Raw genomic sequence first — 23206 nt, 5'->3', positions numbered from 1 at the left:
ACTATGGATAAATGCTTCTATTTTATTAAAAATAAATTTGTGGAGAGTCATGTCCACAAAAGGCTTCATCGCAGGTTTGATCGGAATTTTCTGTGGTAAGCATAGTGACCATTCATCCAGGTTCTCTATAAATAGTTCAGTTTTCACATAGTTCTTCCTTTTATCCAACCATATGTTCCTGTTTTCATTCAGACAATATGGTCAATGCGGCTTTAAGGAAACAGGACCAATTTACCTGCAAGAATTTTTCACCCTAAGATTACAGAAATTAACATAGGAGATAGAAATCGAGGGGTTTTGTCTCTAAGTAAGCAATTTGAGATAAAGAATGCATTATTTGGTGGCAGAGGCATAGCAGGCAGCACTCTGCAGCTTGGTGCCATATTCATAGTGTCAAGCAGCTACAGGACCACCATTTTGCTCCTTGGAACTGCTACAGCATTTTAAGTAATGCTAGAAGGCTAAAAGTTGACTGCAGTGGGTAGAGCATTGTTCTTTTTTTAACCCATGTGATAGGTATCTTCAACAGTGTCAAACAAATTTGTAGAACTGGTGATTAGTTGCCCAAAGAGCATAATGTATGCATTATTAATTAAAGAAGGTAAGTTTGGCTAATTGTCATTTCTATACAGTAGCAGTGCACTAAGATACATTTTAACAATCTATAAATAATTGATAATTTTTTTTCTTTCATCTTCCTTCCTAGTTTGCATAAAACTAATGACTTGGTAAATGTTACTCACTTCAAAATATTCCACCGCTTCTATGAAAATTAAACTAACATTGTATGTAACCTTAGCAAATAAGGAGATTTTTTTTTTTCCTTTTATTGCAGGTTAAAAAAAGATAGGAATTATAACACTTGTAACAAAAATGTGATTCTGTGAGAGCCAAATGAGAATCATAAATAATATAAAATCAGCACTGAGTGTGACTTTAAGAAATAGAATTGACTTTAAAAATGTGAAAATACAAAAACATGATTACATATATACATACATACACATGTGAGTGTGTGTATACACACACATGCAGATATATATATATATACACACACACACACGCACATATATATATATACACACACACAAACACATTCCAGCAGCCCCAAAGTCTTGCTTGTTCAGCTTTCAAAAGCCTAAAACTACAACCAAAAGCTTTGCTCCAGGATATCTTCCAAGTCTGGTGCTGGTGTTTCAGTACTTACCAATAGCTACATGAATAATCCTTCAATCTCATTAGCAGAGGACACAAAATTTTTCTCAGATGAAGTATTTGGGTATACTTCCTATATACTTTGTTAATTTGATTATAGCACCTAGATGGATCCTTATAAGAAGAGATTTACTGCAGCAAACCTACACACTTCTCCTTTTCCTGAGGAGTTCTCTGTTATTTTTACGAATCCACAATCTGCCAGTCTGGTGTAATAGCACAAGAGCTTACTCTCTAATTTTCAGTGCAACTGAATACATTCCCAGAGTTATTGATGGCACTATAATTTTACGTTTATTTTGTTTGGAATACATTGTGGTTAAAAAAAGATTTTTTTAAGAAGACCCACAAACTAAAGTATTGCCTAAGTGACATATTGTTATTTAAGCCTTCGTCGAATCTTACATATGCTTCATTATTATAAAAAACAGGTTGTAAGGACTGATTCTGTGACCTTTTTTTCTCATTTTAACCCTACTGATATGTCACCCATGGCAACCTTAAACTGATTTTAATAGAGTCGATCCTATTATTCATTTAAATTGAGGTGCAAGAGCACTTAGACCAGGGAAATTTGCATTCAGCAAATGGGGATTTGATGAGCAAAAATGATAAGATATATGTTGTATAACATGGCCTATTTTGCTAGCAAATAAACAGCTCTTGAAATTGATAAACTTCAGAATATTTTATCCTCAAATGTTTATACATAAATGATTAAAATGCATTAGCAATTCTGCTTTTGAAAAAAAAACATATTGGGAAAACAACACAGTTGTGTTGCTTAAATTTGTAATTAACAAATTTATTACTAATTCTGTTCAGTTCTTTAATATGCTGCATTCCTGAAGAAGAACATTAATACACAATGGCAGAAAGAAGCTAATTTTAAGACTTTGGAGAAATGAATGTCTTTTAATGCTGTGTGTTTCTCTTATCTACATGCCACATTATTGTAATAAGTACATTCAGGAATAATTTCTTTTCAAATATTTTTACAAATCTTGCTCTTATTTGCATGCAAGTAAGTTGTCAGCTTAAATCTTTGAAATGCAAAATATATCTCATTTCTATATTTCATCAAGGAGCCTTTCATGTTTAATAAATTACAACTTAGATCCTCCAAGACTTTGTTTTTCATTAACTAAAAGCAAAAGGATACATTTAAAATCTTAATCACAACCTGCAAGGGTATTTGCATGTTGCTGATATTTGTCTTGATGGGACTTTTAATATTTGCAAACTAATCAGGATAGCAAGGTTATACCAATAATTTCTGAAGACAAAAAACTTTATGCATTATTATATTGAAGAAGAAAACGTAAAAAAACTTCCAGTGTCTTAGCCTCAATAATCTGTACACTTTTTTGCACATATTTCTCTCCTAAAGATTTTAATTGGAGAAATGGCCACATCTCAGAAGCACTATTGAAAAATGTGTACAAGAATGTCACATCTGGGTTCGGTCTAGTCTTTTAGTAGTGCTTGATCAGCATGTATTGGACAGAATCGTTAACAACACAAAACAAGCAAGGTAAATCATCCACTACACACCATCACCCTGATAACCACCTTGTGACACTGAATATAAATGTGGATCCAGGAGAAATCAAAGGACATCCTTCACTCATTTGATCTGACTCCAGTTTAGACAGGGGGTAAGGGTGTTTCTGCTTTTGGGGGGTTTTAGTGGTTCTTTTTAGTTTGACCAAATACCCTAGCTGATCTTGCAGAAAGTCTTCTGGACTCTGAAATAGGATGGATCATCTCATCTCAGCAAAAACAAAAACAAAAAATCTTGACAGCACAATATCCTTATTGGGGGGTCCCATGGGCCACAGCAATACAGTGTCACAGAAGAGGCAAACTTCTGCTGAACTTGCTGCCCTGAGACCTTCAGTTAATCTTTCTTTCTAGAATGGAAGATCAAAAAACCCTGAGCAGCTTAAAAAATATGCAGCTAATGTCATGTAGTTAAACTGATGTAGCATGCATGTTGTTTTGCAAGCTAACAGGTTAAATATGGCTTTGCTTTAAGATTCCCATCAAATTTCGTTTTTATAGAGAAATCTCTGAAAGCAGTAGGGGTTGAGGGAGGGTGAGGTAAAAAGAAATAAATCATTGTAGTCTCAGGAACAGTAATCCTTGTTGAGGATTTTGGCTGATTGATATAAATAACATCGTCCCCGCCATCTGTCCGAAGAGAGACCTTTCCAGTCAGTGTTAAGCTGCAACGGCAGAATAATTAATGAATGGTGTCCTTTGTGCTGGTAATAAAGACAAGACAAATTATGTTATAATCCAACTGCTGCTCATTTGTCACAGCCAAATAAAATGTCAAATAAAAGTGAGGGGGGCACTGTGTTTGTTTAATGGACTGCAAGCTACCTGTTTCTATTGTTGACAGACAACTAGAGTGTAAGTTGTGAATGTTGCAGGAAAGCAAACCTCCACAATGAAGTCGTATTTCCTCGGGAGTGAGGGGTGGGCATGTAGGGCGACCATGGGGGAGGCCTAACAGATCAACATTGAAGTAAGTTTTAATTAGAGAGCTGTAATACCACCCGCTCCACTGAGTAAGTTGGTTGTGATTACAGTGCAAAAGCACTGCCTGGAAAGTCCAAGTTCAAAACACAGTCGAGCTATTTGCAAATCTGTAAGAATGTGGTAGGGCTCTCATCTTGCATTTTCAGGATAGACACATTCATCCAGTTGCTAGGAAAGCCAAATAATGAAAACATAGCTGGGATTTAGCAAGTTCCACTGGGAACTACCTATGATAGAGGGCAGGGCTGCACTTCCTCAGAACATGCTCCTGCTGTAAAAATTCACAAACCTGGCATTCATACAGGCATCTGTCGCTTGCTCTAATGCCAGTTCATAGTATACATACAAACATCTGCTTCCGTGCACAAAGGGATACAGAGCGCTTGACAGGTCTGTGTTAGCAGGGTTCGCAATGCCAGTTCTTTATGCAAAAACCCTAATGCTTCCCGTCAAGCCATTAGAAGTGATACAATCAGCCCAGGCCCCATTAAGCCATCAGTGTCCACCTGTGATAAAGATGGCCATTTGTTTTCTTAAAGCCCACTTAATGTCTGCTTAACTCAATTTGTCAGGAAATGTAGAACAATTTCCTCACAGCCTGAAATTTGGTAGTGGTTCAAAGTCAAAAGGCCAGGTCTAGTCCTATTCAAATGATATAATAAACAGTCTTCAAATCGAAATCTCCCTTGAGAAGCTGATGTTTACTTTAAAAAAAAAAAATGTTAGCTGGAAAAGAATAACATTTGCATCCAATATTATTATTTTTTATTTCTAAAGTCCTAGAATATGTCTACCAGCGAAAAGGGCTTTTGCTTGATTGTATGAGAAAATACTTTTATTCTCTTTACAAATTCAGCCAGAAATTGGATGTAGAAAAATGAAAGAGGGCCGGGCGCGGTAGCTCATGCCTGTAATCCCGGCATTTTGGGAGGCCGAGGCAGGCGGATCACAAGGTCAGGAGTTCGAGACCAGTCTGACCAACATGGTGAAACCCCGTCTCTACTAAAAATACAAAAATTAGCTGGGTGTGGTGGCACACACCTGTAATCCCAGCTAATCAGAAGGCTGAGGCAAGAGAATCACTTGAACCTGGGAGGTAGAGGTTGCAGGCAGCTGAGATTGTATCACTGCACTCCATCCTGGGTGACAGAGTGGGACTCCATCTCAAAAAAAAAAAGAAAAAAAAAAAGCCCTTGCAAAGCACTAGTCTCCCAATATAGCAATCACTCCCAACCCCTAAGGAATCCCACTGTAGTATGCACACATTTACTTTTCAGTCTAATTCTGTTTAAAGTATTTCCCACATTGCTTACACTTGTTAGAGATTAGTATTGCCATTTTGTATCCCTTAAAATTGAAAATGAAATGTTTTTGAACATATTTTATTGTGAAAATGTTATAAATGACATATAGAGGCTTACTTTACCTCCATCCCAAATCACGTTTAATCACAGGGTCAATTTCCTATGCTTAAATGTGTCTGGTCAGAAAGGAACCCTCAGACATTTCTAAGATTAACCAACAGGGGGCTCTCTTAAATATTCCAGATACACTGGCGTCCTACTGTTTCAAATTACTGGTCCATACAAATCTAACACCAATTTTGACTTAAAACTAAGCCAAAAACCTTAATTCTTGTTTGTCCAACAACTTCTGCATTCAAAGTATTTAACTTTTGGTTCCTTGTGTTCCTGTGGACTAGAACTGGGAACTATCAATGTTAACTCTAAAGAATATTTTCTCAGCTCATTTTGCACATAAGGTACACTGAAGAATTGAATCAACTGTCTGGACTAGTTGATGAACAGATTAAATTGGCATCTAATACTTGTAGAACAATTGAAGCAAAATTAAAGTTTAGGGATATGAATCAGCTGGGTAACTATCTTATTTCTCTACTTTTCTCTACAAGTAGAGAAAACTTTAACAGACCTATTTTTCTAAAAGAAAAGAGGGATTGATATGGCTTAAAGGCTCAAGCATGAGAAAAAATGTGTGTTTCAATAAAAATATTTTGAAATGAATAGCTGACTTTTTTTTTTTTTTTTACTTAGAAATGTTACTATGACTTCTCATCCATGAACTAGTGTTGTGTATATAGGTTTTATTTTCCACTCTTTGGAGGCTCAGTCCAATAAGCAATACAATTCCCTAAGAAAGGATTTGATTGAGGAAGAGCCAGAAATTAGAATATGAAACTAGAATATATTTACATACATGGTACTGCAGGGGCCTTGGTCCTCCTTCAGACTGCAAATGTATAGTCTAAACGCATTTTATATCTTTTGTACTCTCTCTGCAAGTGCCCCTATGCCCAATAACTTCACCCAGGAGAAGACAGTGGCAAACTCAGACTTTGCTTTCTTGATTCTAGAATATATTCACTAAATAAAAGGTTAACTGCAACAGAAATACCCAGAGGAAAGTCTAGTACATAATTTTCCTAGAAGTGATTTGATCTGTGCAAATAGTTTATCTTTCTTTTGGCATAGACGAAACTAAACATTATCATTTTACCAACATGGGGAATTACTTTTATTATCAAAATAACACAAACTCACTATAGAAAATGTGGAAAATACATTTTAAAAATGAACAAAAGAATTCATACTCCTATTATTTAAGCATAACTTATCACAGTTCATATTTTGGTGTATTCCTACCAGTCTTTTTAATTAACTGCTTAGCAAAATTATATGGTATCTAAACAATTATACAAACTTATTTTACTTTAAATTGCTTTTTACAGATAAAAAGTAATAAATATTTATTGAAGTTAACTTGAAATTTACAGAAAAGTAAAAAGAAAAATTACTCTAACAATAACCATGTTTGGGGGCTATTTCCTTCGACATGTGTACATTTGTCTTTTTTCTAGCCTGCTTAATTTTAAAACATGTGTAACAGGAAAATTCATAAGTAATACCTAATTGCTTGGTTCTCTAGTCTTTATCACTTTAACTGCCCTCCACTCAGTTTTTTCAATACCATTATTATAGATACAAAGCAGGTTTACCAAGTATTCCTACGAAGAGAGGTAAACATTCTACCACTCCCTGCAGCTTTGATTTTTTTAAGAGGGGAATAAAAATCTTGTTTAGTATCTCTCCAGAGCAATGTTCCAATGTTGTTTTCTAGCAAACTCCAGAAGGAACAGCACCAGTCATTGTTTTAAATAATCATCAAATGCCCCCAGAGCTTTCACCTGAACCATCAAGGGTGGACCACAAGAAAGGCATTTCCTGTCACCGGCCCGGGCGCGGTGGTTCACGCCTGTAATCCCAGCATTTTGGGAGGCCGAGGAGGGGGGATCACGAGGTCATGAAATTGAGACCATCCTGGCTAACACAGTGACACCCCGTCTCTACTAAAAAATACAAAAAAATTAGCCGGGCGTGGTGGCGGGCGCCTGTAGTCCCAGCTACTCGGGAGGCTGAGGCCGGAGAATGGCGTGACCCGGGAGGCGGAGCTTGCAGTGAGCCGAGATGGCACCACTGCACTCCAGCCTGGGCACTCCGTCTCAAAAAGAAAAAAAAAAAAAAAAAAAAGAGACTCCATCTTGACTCCGTCTCAAAAATAAAGAAAGGCATTTCCTGTCACCAAGAGCTAAGTGGAAGCCAGAGAGAAATAATCCAATGCAGTCTTTGGAGTTTTAGATCCAAATTAAGTAAAGAAGATGCTTAGTTTACGGTGTCTCTATTCTTGAGTTGTAAATTTTGATTCATCACTTAGTAGAATTACATAAGCCTTCAAGTAAACTTTTCAAGAAAGTTGTGCTATTATAAATCTTTGCGTACTTGAGAATGTCTTTTAACATGCAAAAGACAATTTTGAGTATGCACACAATTTGAGGGCCACAATTTTTTCCCTATAAATTCAGTAGATATTGCCTTGTTTTCTTTTAGGATTTAGTGAGAAAAGTGTTAGGAAAGCCTAAATGTTTTTTTTTTTTTTTTCTTTTTAGTCTTCTTTTTCTCTGAATAGTTGTAGAATGATGCTCTATCCTTGTCATTTGAAAGTTTTGCCAGAATATACTAAGATAGTATACCAACTCGATTATATTTTCTTAGAACCTCACTGTCATTTTCAATACTGAGGTAGTTTTTTTTAACTCACAGGAGTTTTCTTAATTTTGTGCTTGACTTGTATATTTTTCAGATGTTCTGGTTTCTTCCTCAAGTATTCTTACAAGCTGTAGATAATCTCTTCATTCTTTGGCTTCCAACATGTCTTCTTTCTCATCATTTTTTATGTCTCCATATTCTGGGAAAACTTCTCTGGTTTGTCATCCATATCACTAACCTAATTTTTCTGCGGTAACAATTTGAACTTCAGTGCAAAATTTAATTTTGTTTTGCATTTTTAGTTTTCACACAGTCCTTCCTCAAATCATCTATATAATTGTCATCCTTATCCTAGTGATCTTTTTATCTTCCCTGTCCTCTCCTATGGCTTGCTGATCCCTCTCATTCCACTCCCTGTGTCAAATTTTATGAGATACTAAGTAGCTTCTTAATTGTCTAGCGGTTATTGTAAGAGTTCTAAGCTTCTTCTGAGCATTGTTCTCTTTTCTGAAATGAGTTTTTTCGTAGGTCAAACGTTGTTGGAAATTTTATGTTTACTCATCTCAAAAGGTAGAAATGGATGCAACATTCTATGCACACTGATTTTTACCCTCTGCTTCAGCTCCAGCCTTAGTATTTTGTCTTGGAGCTATACTCAAATGGCAAATTGATCATCACAGCTCTTACATTAATTCTTATCTAGCATACTTGTTCTCGTATGGCCCTAGGATCCTGACACTGAATTTTCTCCCACCCTAATTCCTTACCTCTGTGGCACTCTAAAAGATAAAGTGCACAAAGCATTAGAATTCCAAGGATTTCTTCCTAAAGAATGTTGCCAGTCTCCACCCTTTCTCCCCTTTATGTTTCACATATGGGACTACACAATTCCTATGGGGATATGTGCCATTATCAGCACCTTCCTTCTGTCTTCTACCTACAGTATCCTCAGTTACAGTTCATGGAAATTGCTATCTTTAAATTATCCCAGTTTGAAGAGTAGTCTTGATGTGTAGCTTAGAAGGAAGGGGACTGGTGAGAAGGGGCAGAAGGGAAGCATTCACACTACTTCTAAACAGCATTAACTGTGTAGGAAAGAGCTGCCCAGTTTTTTGGTTGGCATAGGCCTGGAGGCTTTGATTCTAAAAATCAGACACTTGAAGAAAAATAAGGATGCTTCTATCTGCTTGCAGGAAGGCAGGCTCTCTGGTTCAGTACTTCAGTAGCTCAGGCAGCTGTACCACTGGCACTTTCCAATTAAGACCAACATGTCTTTGAGTAAATTATTCTTAAATTTTTGTCACTATGTTATTGTCAGTTCCTGTTTAAATTATTGTAAGAATTCCATTACATTTTCTTTGCTCTGAAGCAAATTTAGTGACAAGTTTCAAGAGGTGGTTAGGTGTTGCCAACCAGATGCCATTTAAAACCAAAAGTCATGATTTGCATCAGCTCTTTGCAGAGGGCATCACATTGAAAGTTTGCATTCGAATTCCTCCTTGGGGTGTGACCTCCGCCTATGGCTACTTCTTTACAGTTGTGTCTTTACCTGGAAATGATAACGGGCCCCAGGGGGGAATATTTATTGTTAGTCCTGCCATTTACAAGGGCCTTTGAGCTTCTAAGAAGATGCTGAGAGTCACAAAATGTAAATCAGTCATTTCATTGTAATGATAGATTTCAGAGTATTATTTTTTCCATTTGGGGAAATTTTTTTTCACTATCTAAACCACACCTTGGTTCTTCATAAAAAGAATTTTGGATTTTACATCATAGAAAAAAAGTTTCTCTTGGCTTGACTTGCTGGTAAGGAGGTGTGCGAATGGTCTCAAGTTATACATTTGCAGAGAAAATACCATCCAGATGCTCAAGTCAGCCTTTTTTTGGCAGACAGCTAAAAACCATACCAAAACTGAGTCTCAAGTCTGTAACAAAAGAATTCCAAAAGCTCTTACCTTCGGAACGGACATTAATTAAAAGAAACAGACATATCCCCCATGATCAGAGTTTAACTGCTATTAATCAGAGTTCATCACACAATTAACACTTTGAACTGATTAGCAAATTAAATTATAGCAAGAAATGTTGAGGTTAGGACAGCGGATGGACGTACTCTCTTGCCCAACTCAGTCCCTCATCTTTTAAAAGAAAGAAAAAAAAGTGAAGCACTCCGGTCATAACGAATTGTGCAGATTTTGTTTGCAGGGAGGTGTTTGCCATTACATATTGCACATAATGTATGGCACTGTTAGGAGGAAAAAATTGGAGTCAAAGTGGCTGGAAAGTTAGGTCTGCTCTGTAGCACTGTGAGATTGTTGACATCTGCCGAGGTTGGAGCGCTCAGTAAGCAGGAAATGGGGTGTCACTCTGAGTGGTAGTTTACCATTATCCTGGCATCCTAATGAAGTGTCTGCAGTGCACAGAGCTTCTGGATGGCATCTTAACGCACGGCTAAGCAAAAGCACTTCTCTCCCTGTCACTGTCATCCATCTGCCTGCACCCTACTGTAGCCAATGGGATGGAACCATGCTACAATGTGCTATAAGCCATTTAGAGTTGCACATTGCATAATCAGTCCCATCAAATATGTAAAAAATGGCTATTATTGGTTATTCTCCTCAAACTGGCACCTGGAGTTTGATACATGAAAGTTCAACTTTTTCAAGTACTATTTTGGCTATTAATTCCACTCCCCTCCACACACACTATCTAAATGGGAATGAGTTGCATCCTCATTGTCTTAAGCCTTATTAATGGATTGAATGAGTTGTACGAATATTCATTAATAATTTCACTGTACATCACACTTGGTGAATTCATCAATTTAAAATATAATGGAATGATCATTTTCTTTGTGATAACCATTTTTAAGAAAAGGACAACTCCCATTGCAGATTGGCTGTTTTCATCTTAGTTGGCAGTGAGAGTTTGAGGTCTTTCAATAGGTTTTTTTAAAGACACAGTGCACTTCAAGTATATTTGAATTTTAAGCTATTATTGCCAATGCCAGATGATGGAATGTGGTGTTTTAATATTACCTCCGATTAAATTAAAATGGAGTGGAAAAGAGGATATCTGTTGTTAGGTGACAGAAGTAGAGCAGGCTATGTGTGTAATCCTCCTGAAACTTCTGGATAGGTTTGCAAGCAAGGCTGCAAAGCAGCTAGACTCTCATGATAAGAACTGAAGTAGTAAGATGGTCACAAGGTTGAGGAGGAGCTTTCTGTAATAGGCAGGGGCAACAGGAATCTGCTAAATTGGGGCGGGGGGCAGGGAGGGTAGGGTTAGATAAACAAAAGGGCATAACATAATTCAGTTGCATCAGGAATTTTTTCACAGACATTAAAACTATGGTAAACATAACAGCGGGGAAGCTTGCACTGCTGCACAGTGGGAAGCTTAAAGCGTCTGCCGGCGCTGTGCCTGGCTCAACTACAGCTAGAAGTCTCCGACTTTCATTAACACTCAACAATTCACCCAGTTCCCCAGAAAAGGAGAAAAAAACAAGGCAGCAAAGCCCCTCACTAATTATTGTAAATGCTCCCAGGTTACAGTATTTGGGGGACGACAATGGCAAGAGGGTGTTAAACTAGAACCAAAGAGTAATTCTGAAATGAAAAAGAATGAAGGAGTTGTTTTGTTGCTTGTTGTTTTTGTTTGTTTTAAACCAGTGTAACCCTTCATTTGATGGGTAAAGCAGTACGTTGGAATATTAGGCCACCATTTTACAATGAAATTTTAGAAGACTGCACCAAATTGTGTTCAACTCCTTTTGAGCAACAGAAGTACAGGTTAATTTCACAAATGACCTCCTCCCCTTGGCCTCCAAATTTATGTGAGTACATTTCACAAGTCTCTGCAACAGAAACTGTTTCCTTTGGAGAACTTTGTAATAATACAAAAAATTATATAGAACCAAATGTTGCAAGGTAGGCAGACTAACACACATCACTGCAAAATACTGTGCCTTAGGTTAAAGTTGGTATTTTTTCCCCCTTCAAGAATGGAGTCATTTGAGAAAAATATTGGACTTCTTCAAAGGAAGAGGGGTCTACTGTTGATGTCTGTAAGCATTTCAAATGATAGGTTTTTTTTTTTTTAATGGAATGATAGATGTTTATTCTTGCTAAATCCAGACTTGGGAATCTGGTTTCTTCATTCATATCCCCCCAGCTGCTGTCAGCAATGCAGCACACCAGCGTTCCTTCATGTGCGAATATTTCTCCAGAACTCATTTGCAAGAGAGTCGAAGCAATATTAAACACCACATCCAAACCTCTTTTAAACACACAAAGCAATGGGAAAACACATCAGAACTAGACCATTGAGAAAATCCTCCTTTCAAATTTACTGTTTGCTTCACGTGCTAGTATAAAATATCCCACAAAGTCCCGTTTGTGATCCATTTGAAACAATCTTGATTTGCTTAAATTGTCACATTCTTCTTGCACATTTCTTTCTAAATGCAAAAATGGCAAAGAATTCGACTCCCTCTTCATTATAAAAGTACAGAATTTCTGGCTTGTTTATTCCTAATGGAACACTTGAGAAAGAAGAAAATATATAAATATCTTTTTCGGAAGATTAGTTGTCTCAATCTTTTTAAAAGAGAGGATTTGTTCATTTTTTCTCCATGGTAAACAACTTGGGCTTTGCACTGTAATTTTCCATTGTCAAATTAATGCATTTCATTTTACTGACTTGAACCCATGGTTTTAAAACATCAGACCTTTTAATATCTTTATTTCTTCCATACTCTGTGTTAATGAATGTCATTAGGACATTGATAGTTGGGGATAGAATCCAAACATCTTATAAAATAAATTTGTTGGAGGAACCTTTTCCTCCATTATAACTTACTAAAACTGAGTCTGAAAGAACTCACTAACAAAATAAAACTGGTTTACTTCTTATAAGAACGTATTTCCAAGCTAAGGATTTCAGGCAAGAAATGGGCCGTTTTGAGTATTTCAAATCAAGCATAAGAAATTTTGTCTGATCTACTGGTAAATATTCTATTGACAAGGTCAAGAACAGAGACAGTCTGGACACCATGTCAGAAGAGAGAATAATTATTATTATTTTTTAAGTGGACAGTTTTTCAACTTCAATTTCTAAAGTACTATGCAAGCTTTATACAGAATGTGCAGGAAAGTTTCTTAACCATAATGAAAGTATGTTCATATTTACATCTACCTATATGTGGTAGTTCAAAAATTAAAGGTGTGAATTTAAAAATGGCTAATATTTTCAAGAAACTATAAAAAGAAAGGGGTCGGGGAGAATACAAGCTGTGGCAAAAAATCTAGGCTCAGCAGCTTTCTGGGGGAAATAGTGAAATGTGACTATGTGATTTATAATGAGAAAAGGTATCTACAACATACAATTTTCTACCTAGCTGCAAATAATAATTCATAGTGATGTCCCTTCCAGATAAAAGACCTTTGCTATGTAGGACCCATGTGGTAAAATGATCATGATAAATGTCAGACCAGTGCAGGTAACGGCTTTACAAACCATTAAGATTAGCTGGCTCTTTTTTCCGATGATAACAGTAACCATGCTGTGACTCTACGTGGTAATAATATCTCAGTCCTGATAAATGCCAGAGCCAGGCAGAGGTGTTTATCATTCCCAGTTCAGAAATGCTGACTAAAGTTGCCACATGTTGCCTGTTTTTCTTCTTTTACAATAGTCTCACATTTAAAAAAAAAAAAAAAAAAAAAAAAAAAGCTGAATCATAAAATTATTTTATAACTCATTTTTAAAGGATTTTGATGTTTGTTTAATTAATAACTCTATCTGCTCTCAGGGTCACTGTGTGACCATGTCAAATGAACTGGCTGGACAGTTTACTACACTAACCATTATCTCCTCTTCAGAGGTCTTTTGTTCAAAACGAATGGTTATGGATCAAGTTTAACATGCTTTCTTTAAAAACAATATTTTTAACCCAAAGACAGGAAAAGTATTTCTTAGTTCACATTTTTCCTAATTGTGATATAGATCCTAGTTGTTTTCAAGTGTTTTTAATTCCTTATAAATTTGTCTACCTATGGAAAGACACACATTAAAATCCTCAAACCTTGAAAAGTATTTGTAGGATTTCCACCCTTATGAAAATGTACAAAGATAATGCTTAATATAAATAGATAGTTGAGTATTTGAAATGAATTACTGGCTTATGATGAAAAAGATTTCAAATGACTCACAATAGTGAAGACTTTTTTAATTTAAAGAAAAAAATGGTTGTAAAACCAGATACAAATGAATAAATATAGTTTCAAGAAAATCTTCACAGGAAAACTGAATTAGAGAAATTCAGAGAAATAAACCAGTGAGTTTTATTTTCTCAGCACAGACTATCGCCTAAGGATGAATTAGTGTCATTGTAAGTTACAGAAATGTACTTGGCCACCATGACACCTCCAAAATTACTTTGAAGAGCAAGAAATTCTAGGAAGGACAATAGGATCATGCTTTTCCTGTGAAGATTGCTGCTAGAGTGTCAGCCACTGCGTTACTCTCCAATTCAGACAAATAGAGGCATCACTACAAAACTGAGGAGTGCAAGTTTGGTTTAAGAGCCTGTTTCAGATTGGTGAGTCTGGGGAAATGTTATCATCCTAAAATTGATTGTACCAAAGCAATTCCCTTTATTAAAAGTTACTTAAGCAGGATACGGTGGCTCACGTCTGTTATCCCAACACTTTGGAAGGCTGAGGCGGATGGCTCGCTTGAGCCCAGGGGTTCAAGTTCAGAGTGGGCAACACGGTGAAACCACGTCTCTACAAAAAACACAAAAATTAGCCAGGCGTGGCGGTGAGTGCCTGTAGTCCCAGTTAATTGGGAGGCTGAGGTGGGAGGGTTGCTTGAACCTGGGAGGCTGCAGCTGCAGCTGCAGTGAGCTGAGATCATGGCACTGCACTCCAGCCTGGGTGACAGAGACAGACCCTGTCTTAAAAAAAAAAGGTTAAAGACTAAGACTTGAAATACATTTTCCAAACTCGCCCCAGTGTGAGATCACAATGCATCATAAGTCACTAGAATAACATAAATAGGTACAATCACATGAGAAAGAAAATATATTATTACTTTCCTGAATGTGTTTAATTTCTTGATGCATTCATAAGCATAATAATTTTGAAGACTTCCAGAAATTGATTAAATAGAATTTTATACTTGATGCATTTCTGAATTATTTTGAAATGAGTAACATCTCAGAAGCTTTTTGAGTTTGACAATTATCTTAGATGATCCCTTCAGTCAGAAGACATAAACTTTACTGACACCCATATTATGACATGTCTTATATTTAAACATCTATTATGACGTCTTTTGTATTTTACCTGCCCCTCCGGATTGTAAAATGAAAAAATAGCAACCAACTTTGTATCTGCCACAAGTTGCACACAGGCCTGAATAAATATGGTTTTCTTCAGCCATATATCTATATCTGCTAAGAAATTATACTTTTATTTTTATTAATTTATGGCTAGAGAGCAGGGATAGAGGTAGAAGGAAACCGAGATTACCCTTTACAAGATCATTCTTAACACCCCTCCTAACAGTATGCTCTACATGGTCTAGCTCCTTGTGGACCAGGACCAGAAATAGTTCTGGAAATAGTGCTAAAAGGGCCAGTGAGCTGAAGCTTCCCTCATTTAACAAATCCACAGACTTATGCCAAGAAAGTGGCTAGAGTATTTTTTGATACTGACAGTTATTGACTATAAAGAGTTGTTCCCATTCTTTAAATTCTTCCTAAAAGGGCTTGTTTATTCAAAAAACAGCCAAAACATGAATATCTCCTGGAAGGAGAAACTGTGAATACAAGGAAATCTGGTGTAGAAAAGAGGTGATCAGTTCCAATTGTCAGGTGATCCTCCTTAGAGAAATAAAAGTCTAATGTGAGTCAGATAGGTTCAGTTCCTGCTTGGTCTTTCCTGCAAGTAATGTACCTCTCTTCTCAGGTTGAACTGTTTTGACACAGTTTATCAACATCAAAGGCCAAACTTACAACGTATTTGACATTGAGACTATGCCTTCCTTTTAATTAAATATAAATACGGCTTTTCTGGGCTTTGGGGAGAAGGGCACAGAACCTTGAAAAATTGCAAATTGCCAACTACGGGCTACGCTCAAGGCGGCGGTTATTCCTTGCTTATGATGCAATGACACTTCTATTTATGATATACTGTAACTACTTAGTAATTTTAACCAGACTCTCTGATAATTGACAGCATTCTATATATTTACAAAGCTACAACATACTGTACCCTGTTCCTACTTTCAGGAAAGCATACTAAATAGTAAAAGTATGACTTCATTTGATTTCAGAAACAACCTTGAACCAGGAGCAGTTATGTATCAGGGATGATAGAGAAGACAATGAAAAACAAAAATGTTTTAAGGGAAGAGGACTTACAGGGGGCTTACTTAAATAATCACTTACTATATGTACGTTTATGTGCATTGAAATATAATTCTACAAAAACCCAATAAGATGTATAATTTTTCTGTATTTTCAAGTAAAGAACTAGAAGCATCAATAGTTCAAGCAACTTGCCCAAAATCATACAGCATAGCAAAAATTCTAACCCAGTTTTTTTCCAGATTCCTGATAAGCGGTATGTCACTGGATATACCAATTTTCTTATTTATAATGTGAGTTTGAAGCATATGTATATTTGTATCTATTTGTGAGATTTGAATTTGCCCCCAGAGCATCTCCTCCTAAAGCAACTGTGAGTTATTCAAAGACATTTATCAAGCAATTGTTGTCATCCCCAGGATTGACTCCTGAATGGGCAACTCAAGTTTTGGCATTAAAAAGTGTATTCTCAGAGGTTTGTATCCAGTTGTAAGGCATGCTGAAACAAATAAAATGATCTCTGGAGATACTCCTTCTTCCTCTAAGCAAGCACAGTCTCCAACTAAATTCAGGAATGGCCACAGTACAAAAAGTATAAATTGAATAGAAACTAGAGAACTGCTATTCTTCCAAATATAGCTCTGACATATAGGAACTACCATGTTTTTCATACAGGGTGCATTAGACATTTCAGAATAACTTTCAGAAGCAGAACAGCTGTGGTACTACTGACCTCTTTGAAACAAAGGAATACAGTTGTCCTTTAAGAATTGCAGACAAACGAGATGAATAGTACTCCCTATATACATTGATTACTGGGATAATCTGATCTTTTCTTCCTCTTAGTGAACCTATATAACAAAGCAGAATGTATTGTTAAATATGATTTAACATGAAGCTATAGGAACAATAAAGGCATGGATGATAAGGACGGAAAAGTGTCATCAGATCCAAGGTTCTTCACTGTACAGAGCTTTTTCCATCATCATATACAGCTTTATCTTATCTCTTTTCTAAAAGGCATTGGGTCGTAAATGTGCTTTAGTAACAACATTTCATGCAGATGAATGCAAGTGTAACTATCATAAACTGTATTTTGAAAAATGTGCCCTCAAAACTATAAAACCACATTCTTAAAACATTAAAGGCTATTTCACATCATGTAGGTGTTACTTCTCTGAATAGCGTGGAATCGTTTTGAAGCTTGTTTACAACAATGAGTTTGATGTAGTTTGAGAAGATGAGAAGATGGGGGCAGGTTGATGAGGAATGAGTATTAGTAAGAAACAGTTTAGAATCACTTTTGGATGGCAGAAATGAAGCACTACAAAAAGTTGTGTGTGCAATTGTGGGTTCACAGCTTAGAGATTGAAGAGACTATTTGGATATGGGTGGAGAACTAAAGTGGAATAGAGGCAAAAATAAGTCATAATAGAATGAGGGCAGGAGTAAATGCAAATGAAAGAGGGAAAAAATTATGGAGTTCATTACTTCCGGAAAGATTTTGTGTAAGTCTCTTCATGTACAGTTTGCCTAAGAGATTCTCTAATTCTCCAAGCAAAAAAAGTTCCTTCCTCCTCCCACCAGTCATAATGTAAAAACTTAGCGATATCTCAGAGTCTTCTCAGAACCTTCAGTGCTTCATAATGAGAAAAACATATGCTGAAGGAGAAATATTAATAGAAAATGCTGTCTTTCAGATGCTCACTGAATCAATTGAAGACAGTTGACACATCTTTAGTAAACTGTGTATGAATCTTAGCTCATTAACCACTCCTGTATTATGTATGCTGATTCCAATTCCTAATATGACACATCAATAAACCAGATCTGAAAAGGTGTCATTTCGATTTTAATGTATCCAATTGTATTTTTAGATGTTCCTCCACTTGAAGTGTTTGTGTTATTTCCTGATTTTACAAGCTATGGAAGAGTGGGTGTCGTATTGATTTGAATGAAAAAAACACTGCTTTACTATAACCTTTTCAGAAGATTTTGTTCTGATTATGTCGTAAGAAAAATAAATTGTTCCTCCTTAATATTTCAGCTCTCTCTAAGCTATGGTACACTTCCCCCTTTAGCACTTAAGTATAACTTGGCCACAAATATGCATGAACAAATATCCAATTGTCTGATTCCCAGTGGAATCAAGTGGAAAAAGAGAAAAAAAAATTCTATAAAATATTCTTCATGTAGAATGTGTCTTATAGGCAAACTTAGAAACCAACATGTACTTTTCATAATGATACTTGTACATAACTGACCTGCTCACCAATCAGACCATCAATTTCTCAGTCTATCACGAAGTATTTAGGTTGTTGTGTAATGTTGGGCTACCATAGCAATTGTACTTTCACCAACTGGCATCAACTCAGTTCAAGAATTAGCAACTACGTTTTGAATGTCCCTGCAACCAAATAGTATGCTAACTGCTGGAATTAAAAGGTGAACGAGACTCAGTGGCATGGGCCTCAAAAGAGGTGAGAGGGGTGCAGGGGAGGGTAAACATTTATAGAGTACTTTGTTTTACTTGTAATTATGGTTGGCACATTACATACTATCTTGTTTATTCAACAAAACTTCCCTTTTAGATCTTATTCAAAGAGAGTAAGAAATTTCTCCAAGACCACACAGCTAATAAAAAGCCATTACAGAATTCAAACCAAGGAACATGTATTACAATTCATGGCCACAACTTTCATTAGTTCACTCACTAATTCCTTTTTCATTCATTTAACCCACCATGTGCTAGCATAAAAATTGCCTAGCTTTAAAGGAAAATTCCCTATTTAATAGGGGAATTTGACAAGGATTCAAGCAATAGAAATACCATGTGAAGTGTTGTTTAAGCAGAATATTCTAAATGCAACAGAACACAGGAGAGGGAGAGCTGACTCTAAGAAAGCTCATAATTATTTTACCTGTTGGCTTAACAGACTTGATTATGTCTTAATTCCTGCCCAAACACCATGGAAGTGTCCTTGCAAATCAGCTCTTTCTAATGAAGCAATGGCCAATCCTTTCTAACTCCACCCTGACTGGATCATGTTCCCTGTGAGTAAAGTTTGCTGGTTGGAACCAACAAGACTACTCCCCACTTCTTGCCTGTTAAGCTTAATTTGTAGCTGCTACTTCTGTAGCCCTCAGTGTCAACTGGTCCTTTTTTTTTTTTTTTTTTTTTTTTTTGGAGAGTCTGGCATTAACTATTATTACTATAGTCAGAGATTTCAGTGAAATTAGAAAGGTCTCTTCTCCTCCTCTCTCCTCTCCTCTTATCCCCTTCCCAGTATCATACTGATTGCTTGCACCTAGTAGTTCACCAGATCCTCAGGTAAACTGCACTACTGGAATCATGCCAAACTGAACAGAATGTATCCACCTCTTGAATGAATATATATGTGTGTGTGTGTGTGTGTGTGTATACACACACAATTATGGTTGTGTGGTATTAGCTTCAAATGGTTAGATAGAAAGCATTCAAGCATCCCTAATAGCTATGACCTGGGAATACTATGCCAATTCCACTCTCATCTTTATTAACTTGTACTTTTTTTCTGGTTTATGATATTTCACAGGCTCCAGTTGGTCTTGTGAAGCATCACATTTTCTTACCATCATTAAGCTCCAAGAGGGCTTTTTACTATTTGGCAGAAAAGATGAGGTCCAGTATAGGCTATGATGTTGCAACTTTCTTTTTTCTCTTTCTCGCTCCCCTTTGTTTCTTTCATTTGCAGTCGTCCAAGCCATATTATGTTGGAACTCTTCTAGGAATAACTGCAATTTTGAAAGCTTTGACTGTGGGAGGCATTATTTATAGGCCTTTGTGGTTTTAGGAGGAAAAGGAAAAGCTTCCAAGCAGAGTTCTACTAGGAAGACTGCCCCCATCCCACTTTAGCCAAATACCATCTTCTACAGGATATTTTCCTATAATTTCTTATAAAAAAAAATTCTTTTGTGACAACATATTAAAGAATCTGCCAGTTTCTAAACTAACTGTTTCTGATCCTACTGTCATAAAGTTTATATACCTACTGAATTGGAATTTTGTAAGTACATCTTATTATTAAGAACTGTATTTGGCCTTAGTATCAGAGATCCATCCCCAAAGGCTTCAGTACACAAGGGCTTATTTTCTTATGTCAAAGAAACCCAGTGGGCCAGGCGTGGTGGCTTATGCCTGTAATCCCAGCACTTAGGGAGGCCAAGGCAGAATGATTGCCTGGGCCCTAGAGTTCAAGACCTGCTTGGGTACCATAAGGAGACCCTTCCTCTACAAAGAAAAGTAAAATGAGCTGGGCATGGTGGCATGCATCTGTGGTCCTAGCTACTCAGGAGGATAAGGCAGGAGAATAGCTTGAATCCAGGAATTGAGACTGCAGTGAGCTGTGTTCACACCACTGCACTCCAGCCTGCGCAGTCGAGCAAGATCCTGTCTCAAAAACTACAAAAGAAACCCAGAGGTAGACAGTGCAGGACTGGTATGACTGCTCCACAGATTCAAGAAAGCTCTTTCTACCTGTGTATTTCACTTCACAGAGCTTCAGTTCTCCAGATTAGCTCATAGTACAGCCACTCCATCTACATTCAAAGAAGCAGAAAGGAGGAAAGGTGCAAAGGCTAAAAGCTAAATCAGCTCATACATGCTCTCCCAGAAGGCCTGACCAACATTGTGACTTCAGTCTCATTGGCCAGACTTGGTCCCATGGCCACTCCAGCTCCAAGGCAGCTGGGTCTATTACCATCCTCTCAGCAGTGGGATTGTCTTGCTAAGAAGAGAATGGTTATTAGGTGGATGTCTGTCTTACATATTAGTCTTTTTTGTATCTTATTTTCCAGCTGTGGCCTGTTTAGAATCATCAGGAGCCCTGTGCTGGAAGTTAAAGTATAGAAAGGAAAGTACATGAGGTGTTTAAGTTCAATACATAATTGTACCTCTAGATGGAAAGGCCCTGGTTAAAACTATGGAAAGATGAATTCCCTAGAGTACTAAGTAAATCAATTTTTACTTTTCCATCTATAAATAAAACAAAATAAGAGAAATCAATCTATGTGCTATGTAGTTTTGAACAACTTCCCATTTTACAAAATGTGTATGACCAGGCAATATGCTATTTCAATATTCTTTTTCTGTTTTACACTCTCTTATTTTAAATCAAAAACAAAATGTGTGAGGGAAAAAGGATAACGTGGAAATAATTTTTAAAACAATTTTGCCCTTCTACAAAATCCAGCAACAATAGAATATCTGTAATCAAATCACACGATATGTCCTTGTTTAGTTTCCCATTGCTGCTTAACACTCAAACTTAAAACACAAACTTATTCTCTTACAGTACTAGAGGGTGCAAGTCTGAAATCAGTTTCAGACTGAAACTGAAGAGGTTGGTAGGCCTGCAGTACCCTTAGAGGCTCTGTGTCCTTGCCTTTCCCAGCTTTTGGAGACTGTCGCAATTCCTCAGACAGCAGCTCCTCATTGCATACCCTTTCTTTTCTGCTCTCATTGTCACATGAGAAGTCATATCACCTTTTCTCCCTGACTCTCATTCTCCTGTTTCTCCCTAATAAGGATCTTTGTGATTCCAATGAGCCCATTCAGATAATCCCGAAAAATCTCCCTGTCTGAAAATCTCCAACTGATCATATCTGCAATGTCCCTTTTGCGATGTGAGGTAACATAGTCACACATTCCAGGGATTCAGACAGGGACATCTTTGGAAGGCCCTTATTCACCCTACCACACCTTATATTTATATTTAAGAAAACCAAATGTTAAGATCAGGAAGATAATGTCAAAGTCACATCATTGTTGCTTCCATGTTAAGATTATCTCACAGTACAGCCGGTCCATCTACATTCAAAGAAGCAGAAAGAAGAAAAAGTCCAAAGGCTAAAAGCTAATCAGTTCATACACGGCCTCCCAGAAGGCCTGCCACTGTCAAATTCAGAGTCAAAATAAAAAGAAACTCCTTAATAACCAGGTTGAGTCCACCTATTCCCTTTGGCTACTGACTAGGACTCTTAGTTGCTAGTCTGAGTCCAAACTTTTCTCAAGAAAATTTTCTCATGTACCTGTACCTATGAAGTCTTGTTTTTTCCCTAACCTTCCTTTCTAAATTTTGTTTTTTCAGAAAAGCAAGACAACAACACAAGAATTGAAGCTGTAAAGTCTCTTGTACAAAAACTCCCTCCGCCAAATCGTGACACCATGAAAGTCCTTTTTGGACATCTAACTAAGTAAGTTGTCAGGATTTCTGGATGTGTCATTTTATAGTCATTTCCTAAATGGGCAATAACGAATTTCAGATCTCTAAGGCAAGAGTTTCCAAATGCGTATATCTTGTATTTTCCCTTGTAGCTGACCTAGGTCTTTCTGCAGAAGCTGGAGAATGTGCTAGGGATAGGAAGGAGAATCTACAAAAGGAACTTCTGAAATAACTTATTTTTCAAGGCCTTTTCAGCAAGTATATGTTTGCTGATTGCTTGTCAGAACCATCGCCTGGACCCTGGGTTGGGTCATCTTGACTTTGTTATCTAACATAACAGAAAGAACATGACATGATTCAGACATGGATTCAAAATTCAGCCCCACCATGTACCACGTGCTATGGCCACAAATAAGTTATTTAAACTCTCTGTATCCAATTTCCTCATCTATAAAATGTTGACTCAGATTGATAAGGTGCTACCCATGTAAATAGCTGAGAGAGGAGTCTTCCAGGAAGAAAAAAGGCAAATGTAAAGCCCTAGAAGCCCCTAAGAGCTTGAAGTATTTGAAAAGCAGAAATTAAACCCAAACTACTAGGGCCTAATGTGGAGGCAAGATGGGATCAGGAGCTAAAGTCGCAAACATCACACTGGCATCAGATCACATAGGTTCTTGTGGTCTAAGTGGGAGATCTGGATTCCATTCTAAATTTGAGGAAGAACCACTGCAGAATGCTACAGTTGAGGGAGTGTAAAACATTGATCTGGCTGCTAAGAGGAGAATGCACTGCAAAGGTGAAGA

General features: G+C 37.0%; 1 protein-coding gene across 3 annotated transcripts in view; it reads left to right on the top strand.

Annotated features, from left to right (window-relative positions):
- ARHGAP15 (Rho GTPase activating protein 15) overlaps positions 1 to 23206 on the top strand; it is a 638248-nt gene that overhangs the window by 551067 nt on the left and 63975 nt on the right. For all 3 annotated transcript variants that reach the window (XM_030916186.1, XM_010353830.2, XM_030916185.1), the window contains one exon: positions 22329 to 22434. In XM_030916186.1, coding sequence (XP_030772046.1) covers positions 22329 to 22434 — 106 coding nt within the window. The remainder of the gene's footprint in view (positions 1 to 22328; positions 22435 to 23206) is intronic.

Source organism: Rhinopithecus roxellana, chromosome 14 (genome assembly GCF_007565055.1).
Source record: "Rhinopithecus roxellana isolate Shanxi Qingling chromosome 14, ASM756505v1, whole genome shotgun sequence".
In the NCBI taxonomy this organism is placed as follows: Eukaryota; Metazoa; Chordata; class Mammalia; order Primates; family Cercopithecidae; genus Rhinopithecus; species Rhinopithecus roxellana.
The sequence above is the reverse complement of the archived record's forward strand: the minus strand, read 5'-3'. Positions and strand labels throughout refer to the sequence as shown.